This window comes from Geotrypetes seraphini, chromosome 13 (assembly GCF_902459505.1).
Source record: "Geotrypetes seraphini chromosome 13, aGeoSer1.1, whole genome shotgun sequence".
NCBI lineage: Eukaryota > Metazoa > Chordata > Amphibia > Gymnophiona > Dermophiidae > Geotrypetes > Geotrypetes seraphini.
This window is the reverse complement of record NC_047096.1, coordinates 63,374,733-63,381,597: the sequence shown is the minus strand read 5'-3', so window position 1 is coordinate 63,381,597 and position 6,865 is coordinate 63,374,733. Positions and strand designations below refer to the sequence as shown.

Genomic DNA, 6,865 nt, shown 5'->3' with positions numbered 1-6,865 from the left:
GTTTAGTATTTTTTCTTTTTTGAGGAATGGATAAAGAAAAGCAAAAATAATTTCCTCTGCTGTTGGATCTATGGATCGTTATCTTCACCCCTCCTCAGCAATATCATTTGGAGAAAAGGTAAATTTATCTGTTCAATCTGTTTCCTTATCAGGGGAACCCTCACCACCTCTTCAACCTAAGATCAGAGGGAAGTTGAGATTCAATCTCCAAAGATGGGATAGAATCACCCCCTTTACAATCATGGTTGTGGTCCCAATTATGGAGCCGTTAAGGCAAAGCATAGTGACATCTAGTGTGCAATGCTAAAAGACATTTCCCACCCTGGAAAACTGGGGACTTCCCTCCTCTTCTGATTCATCGAGCTCTGGAACGGCCTTGCCTCCCCTCTCCGGAACCTGAGTGCTCTCCAACCCTTCCGCAAGCATCTGAAAACCTGGCTTTTCTCAAAAACCTAACTATCCCCACCTCCGACATCCTAGCTCGCTAACACTCTTCCTTCTCCGATCTTCACCCAACCCTTCCTTGGAATTCCTTTCTCTTTATAATTCCTGTAAACCATGCCGAGCTCCACAAATGCGAAGATGGCGCGGTATATAAACCCAAGATTTAGTTTAGTTTAATGCTTGGTTCCTGTTGAGATGGAATCAGAGCCAAGCATAGATTTCTTCCCAAAGGTTAAAACAATTTACAAGATGTTTGGCTGGTGGTGAATCAAATTGAAACCTCTTTTACAAGGCACTGCTTCTTAGCTTTGCCAGTTTTCATCTGAAATGACTATGAAAGTAACTGAACATGATCAATTGAATCTGATTGAAAATAGATTAGATACTTCGATGTCCACTTTACAATCTTCTGTGAAGTTAAATATTAAGGACAGTGTGTCATTACATTTTCAATTAGAGAAGATGGAAAACTGGATGAGAACTAGAAACCTTAGGTTTCTTAATTTTCCAATCTCCCACTAGGGCACCATTGGAGTTCCTCAGGATGTATTTAAAAGATGTTCTTCAATACTCACAGATGAATTATTTCACACCTGACAATGTTTTACATCCCCATGAGCTCCAAAAATGTGGCAGAGGAGGGTGAAATAGACCAATTGGTGTCTCCTGATAGTTTAAATATATCTCAATTTTTGGAATCCTCTAAGGATTATATTGCAAAACAAGCTATACTTTGGGTTACATTTAAGACAGAACTAAAAAACAGGCTATTCTTAAATTGTATTTTGCTAAGAAGCAGGCTATGTTTTGTGGTCAGCAATTGCAAGTGTTTCCAGATGTGGCCAAGCAGACACAATCTTGGAGGAAACAGTTCCTATGGCTCAAGCCTAGGGTTTGGGATGTGGGAGCTACTTTCTTCCTTAGATTCCCCTGAGTGTTTAATTTCCTAGGAAACAATAGGTATACAAGGACTGTTCAAAAAGTATCAAACCTTAAGTAGGTGACCCTAATGTGCATGTTTGAATTTTTTCCCACCTACAAAAGCTGTCAGTCACCAGCAGACCACTGATGAGTGAGGAAGTGTAAGTGAGCACCATCTTGATTTTCATTTTTGACAAAATTACAGAAAAAGTTGAACACCGCTACTGCATTAAATTTTGTGTAAAGCTTGGCAATCCCTATGTGGAAACGATCCGCAAGATTCAACAGGCCTTCGGGGATGAAGCAATGGGCATCACACAGATAAAGGAGTGGTTCAACCGTTTCAGAGATGGCCGCACATCAGTGGAGCGTGAAGCACGTTCTGGTAGGCCCTCAACATCCAGATTGAGATCATCATTGACTAAGTGAGGACCCTGGTGATGTAGGATTGTCGAATCACCAAGGGGTTCTATGAATGGGTTCTGCATCGCCTTTGTAACACTGTGAGATGCAAACGGCTGGACCGATGGTCAGCGGGCAATTGGCAGCTCCATCACGATAACGCACCTGCCCATTCTTCACATTTGATACGGAGTTTCCTGGCCAAACACAACACACCTGTGATTCTTCAGGCTCCCTACTCTTCCAACATGGCTCTGTGTGACTTCTGGCTTTTCCCCAAGCTAAAAATGCTCCTGAAAGAGACCAGATTTCAGGCAAGAGAAGACATCATGCAGAATGCGACAGACCAGTTGTGAGCAATCTCAAAAGAGGCGTTCCAGCGCTGCTTCCGCCCGTGGCAGAATCGTTGGAAGAAGTGTGGCAGCTCAAGGAACTACTTGGAAGGAGATTAGTATGATTGTTGTATCTGAATACTAGTATTTTTTATGAATAAAGGTCTGATACTTTTTGAACAGCCCTCGTACACCCCCATTTTATGAAGAACATGATTCACATACAAGCAGAAAACACGTTATGACATTATCGTCAAAGTGGTGAACAGGGAAAAATATTTTTCAAAATTTTAATAGTGAAATAAAGCTACAGAGCAGTTATCGATGCAAAGGTGGGAAGTGGAGGAAGCAGAGTATGCACAAGTCAATCCAGGTCTGTGTGCATTAACTTGGGTGGCATTGCTTGAGCCTAGGAGACACTTTGCAGGTTGGCGATGAGCTCTACACGCAAGGTCTATCAGAAACTGCGGCTAAAGACAGGACAGGAACTCTCTCCTTATGGATTTCGGCTCCAGCGTAGCTCCCGGACAGCCCCGACACGGGGACCTCACCTAGGACGAAGTCGGCCCAAGGTAGGAACGTCAGCAAAGGCTCAACCCCCGATCATTTTCTCTCTCTTAACCTCCGCCTCTCTCTATTCATCTCGTTCTTCCCCATCAACCCCATTCCTACCCTCCCCGGTGCGACACCTGTCTCACTTTCTCTCAATCCGCCGTCCTACCTCCCCTGATCGCCGAAGTCGCCGGCAATTTCTACCGGCCCCGGGGCCTCCCCTCTGCCGGTTCCCGCCCCTTCCAACGCAACTTCCTGTTTCCGGCGGGGCGGGACGCGGCAGAGGGAAGGCCCCGGGGCCGGTGGCAGGCAGCTTGTGTAGATCGCTGTCGCTGCCGGCGACCTCAGCAGCCAGTTTAAAGGTAGGACGTAGTGAAGGGGCTTGAAAATGACGGAGAGATACCGGACTGCGAGGGGAGGGGGGAAGCTAGAACGCGGAGAGAGGGAGAGATGCCAGACCGTGGGATGGGGGAGGGGAGGGAGAGGAGTCGGATTGCGGACAGGGAGGAGAAGGGGAAATGCAGGATGGGGGTGGGGCTCCTTTATTGCTTGTGAGGGTGGTCAAATGTGTGTCACACGCCTGATGGGTGTGACTTGGTATCTCTGGATTGAAGACACTAAGTAGAAAGAACCAGTGTGTGTGCTGTTTTGAAGGCTTATCCGGGTCGAGGTGATAGGGGGGTGCTGATCGTGGTTGGTCCCTTTCATTGTACTTGTGGACAGGATGAAGCTTTTTGCAGAAGAAGCAAAGTTAGGAACAGAAAGTCTGCCTAGACCTGTTGCAACTACCTAGGCTCAGACAGTCTCCCCTTTTCGTGGACATAGGTTAGGAGAAAGTAGCTTCTATAGAATACACTGAATAAATGGGAGGATGTGGTCCTTTGGTTATAGCTGTGGACAGAGAAAGAGGTCTTGGTAAAAGCTCAGTTATCCTGTTAAGCTTTTGCATCTTAAAAAATCCTGGTTCCAGCTCCAGCAGCTTTTAAAGTGGAAAGCATAGGATGCTTCTGTCTTTTCTTCTCTGCATTCTTGCTGACCCAGTTCCTCCGGATCTCCTATATACAAAGCTTTCCATTTTAAAGGCCACAGGAGCTGCTTTTACCTATCTTCCTAAGGCTCAGGAAACTGTATTTCAAATCCGTTCTGTCACTGATACCCCTTGTGACCTTGGACAAGTCACTTTATCTCCCTGTTATGTAGGCCACTCTGGGGAGGAGTGGCCTAGTGGTAGGGATGCTGCTTTTGCACCCAGAGGTTGTGGGATCAAATCCCTTGTGCCCCTGAGCAAGCCACCTAATAATCCTCCATTGCCCCAGGTACAAAATAAGTACCTGTATATATGTAAACAGCTTTGAGTGTGGTTGTGTAACTATAAAAAGGCAGTATACAAGTCCTAATCCCTTTCCCCTACTTGAATATTTAACATTGTACAGAATTGTTTATGTTTATGATTAGTAGCACTAAAAAATAAATATTGAGCAAGTGGCTCCCCCCCAACCCTATATGGCTTCTGACTCTTTCCCCAGTACACAGTCTCTCCTACCTTTTTCTTAGATTTTCTGCTGGTGTATAGTATCTCATAACTTATTTTATTTAATTCTTATATCATGTCGCTCTAGGTGAGTTTGAGCTACATGTTGCCCAAAATCACCCTATACTCACAAGACTTAGAGGGTCTTTGACTAAGGATTAGTGCATGTTATTTGCCACAGAACCCATTTTATTCCTATAGGCCTTGCTACAAATAACATACGCTAATCTTAAGTAAAAGATCCCCTTAGATTGCAGTGAGTTTAAACTACATTGTGCTCTCTATGTGATGCAGGAACAAACCAGAATAATTGTTCAATAGATGGCGCTACAGAAAGCCTCCACAGAAATTATAGGGGGGGAATTTAAAAAAAACCTGCAGGGGAAAAGGAAGGACTAACTTGAAGGAGGGAAGTAGAGACAGGATGGTGGTGGTTGACAAGGTGGCTGCCAGTTTATCTATTAGTATTTTTGGCTCTCTCATTAAAGTTTTTTGGCACACTGGCCTCCACTCGAAAAACAGCAACATTTGAGATATGAGCTTTCAAGGACTAAAGTCCACTTCATCAGCTGCATTTGATGATGTGGCTTCTGGTCCTCGAAAGCTCAAGCCCCAACAAATTGGTTTGTCTATAAGGTGCCACTGTTCTCTGTCATTTCTGTAGTGAGTAAGCAGTTGAATCCATGCAATAAAATAACTTTTTTAATTCTTTGATTGGGGTAGAGAGAAGATACTGCTGCCTGGTTATAACAGCTGTTAGGAGGAGAGCAAAGTGGTCACACAGCTATTGACAGAGTTTGACTTACACAGTTTGGAATTTCACTCAGAAAACAGTGAACACGGCAGTTTGGCCTCTTTTGTTCTACTGTAGTAGTGTAATGCAGTCTGAATGTTAGAAAACAAAACAAATCCAACAGACTCATGTTGGTACGTAAATGCCATATGGAGCCTTTTCTGATCTCCAAAGGCACATACGAACTGAGCAATGAGAATCTGTGTAATGAATAGTTTGCTGATTTAAAAAACAAAAAGCTCTGTGGGTTGAGACAAAATTGCATGGCATGTATTTGTTTTCAGCCATAAGAACATAAGCAATACCTCCGCTGGGTCAGACCTGAGGTCCATCGTGCCCAGCAGCCCGCTCACGCGGCAGCCCAACAGGTCCAGGACCTGCGCAGTAATCTTCTATCTATACCCCTCTATCCCCTTTTCCAGCAGGAAATTGTCCAATCCTTTCTTAAACCCCAGTACCGTACTCTACTCTATTACGTCCTCTGGAAGCGCATTCCAGGTGTCCACCACACGTTGGGTAAAGAAGAACTTCCTGGCATTTGTTTTGAATCTGTCCCCTTTCAACTTTTCCGAATGCCCTCTTGTTCTCTTATTTTTCGAAAGTTTGAAGAATCTGTCTCTACTCTCTCTATGCCCTTCATGATCTTGTAAGTCTCTATCATATCCCCTCTGAGTCTCCTCTTCTCCAGGGAAAAGAGACCCAGTTTCTCCAATCTCTCAGCGTATGAAAGGTTTTCCATCCCTTTTATCAGATGTGTCGCTCTCCTCTGAACCCTCTCGAGTAACGCCATATCCTTCTTAAGGTACGGCGACCAATATTGAACGCAGTACTCCAGATGCGGCGGACACACCATCGCCCGATACAACGGCAGGATAACTTCTTTCGTTCTGGTTGTAATACCCTTCTTGATTATACCTAGCATTCTATTCGCTCTCTTAGCGGCCGCTACGTACTGTGCCGTCGGCTTCATTGTCATATCCACCATTACCCCCAAGTCCCTTTCTTGGGTACTCTCATTCAAAAAAGGGACTTGGGGGTAATGGTGGACATGACAATGAAGCCGACGGCACAGTGCGCAGCGGCCGCTAAGAGAGCAAATAGAATGCTAGGTATAATCAAGAAAGGTATTACAACCAGAATGAAAGAAGTTATCCTGCCGTTGTATCGGGCGATGGTGCGTCCGCATCTGGAGTACTGCGTTCAATATTGGTCGCCGTACCTTAAGAAGGATATGGCATTACTCGAGAGGGTTCAGAGGAGATCTGAGAACACGGTTGTATAAGCAAGCTTTCCAGCTAAGCTAAGTCGATTGCTGTTGAAATGTCCATCCCGCCCCAGTCTTTTTCCCATACTACTATTACGACTTATTTCTGTAGCGCTGCTAGACATACCCAGCACTATTCAAGAGACAGGCCCTTCTCAGTAGAGCTTGCAATCTAAAACAGACAAACATGACAAGTTGCCTGATGTTACCTTTCTCCCAAGGTCCGCGGGACTTCCTTTACCCCTCTTCTCTGAGGTTACCCTACCATAGAGTCTCTTGGACCCTCCTTCTTAACATTTTCTATAAAATTTGATCTTCAGTGAATGTTTATTTCTTAAAGAACTAAAGAAAAGTGATCACGTTAGTCCTTTTTACAGATTGCTGCATTGGTTACCAATTGAGGCAAGAATTCTATTCAAATTCTCCTGCTTTTGCTATAAACTGGTGTGGGGAATGGCCCCCAACTATTTACTACCTCATTTCGAATTTTACTCCCCCACGACCTCTTTGCCTATCCGAAAATCGCAGGCTCCAGATATCGAACCTTCCTGGATAGAACATTCAAGTTTCAAGCTGGTAGACAGCAAACTTGGCTAGGCTACTTCATTGATGGCGCCAGGTTGACA

The 6,865-nt window shown here is 44.7% G+C and overlaps 1 protein-coding gene across 2 annotated transcripts in view; it reads left to right on the top strand.

The window, feature by feature from the left end:
• Nucleotides 1-2,429: 2,429 nt before the first annotated feature.
• Nucleotides 2,430-6,865, top strand: part of FBXL20 (F-box and leucine rich repeat protein 20) — a 75,040-nt gene continuing 70,604 nt past the window's right edge. The window contains exon 1 of one of the 2 annotated variants that reach the window (XM_033919024.1): nucleotides 2,430-2,671. In XM_033919024.1, coding sequence (XP_033774915.1) covers nucleotides 2,534-2,671 — 138 coding nt within the window. In that variant the 5' untranslated portion in view covers nucleotides 2,430-2,533. Of the gene's footprint in view, nucleotides 2,672-2,889; nucleotides 3,014-6,865 lie in introns of those variants that run through there. The other variant, XM_033919025.1, reaches the window with a different exon arrangement.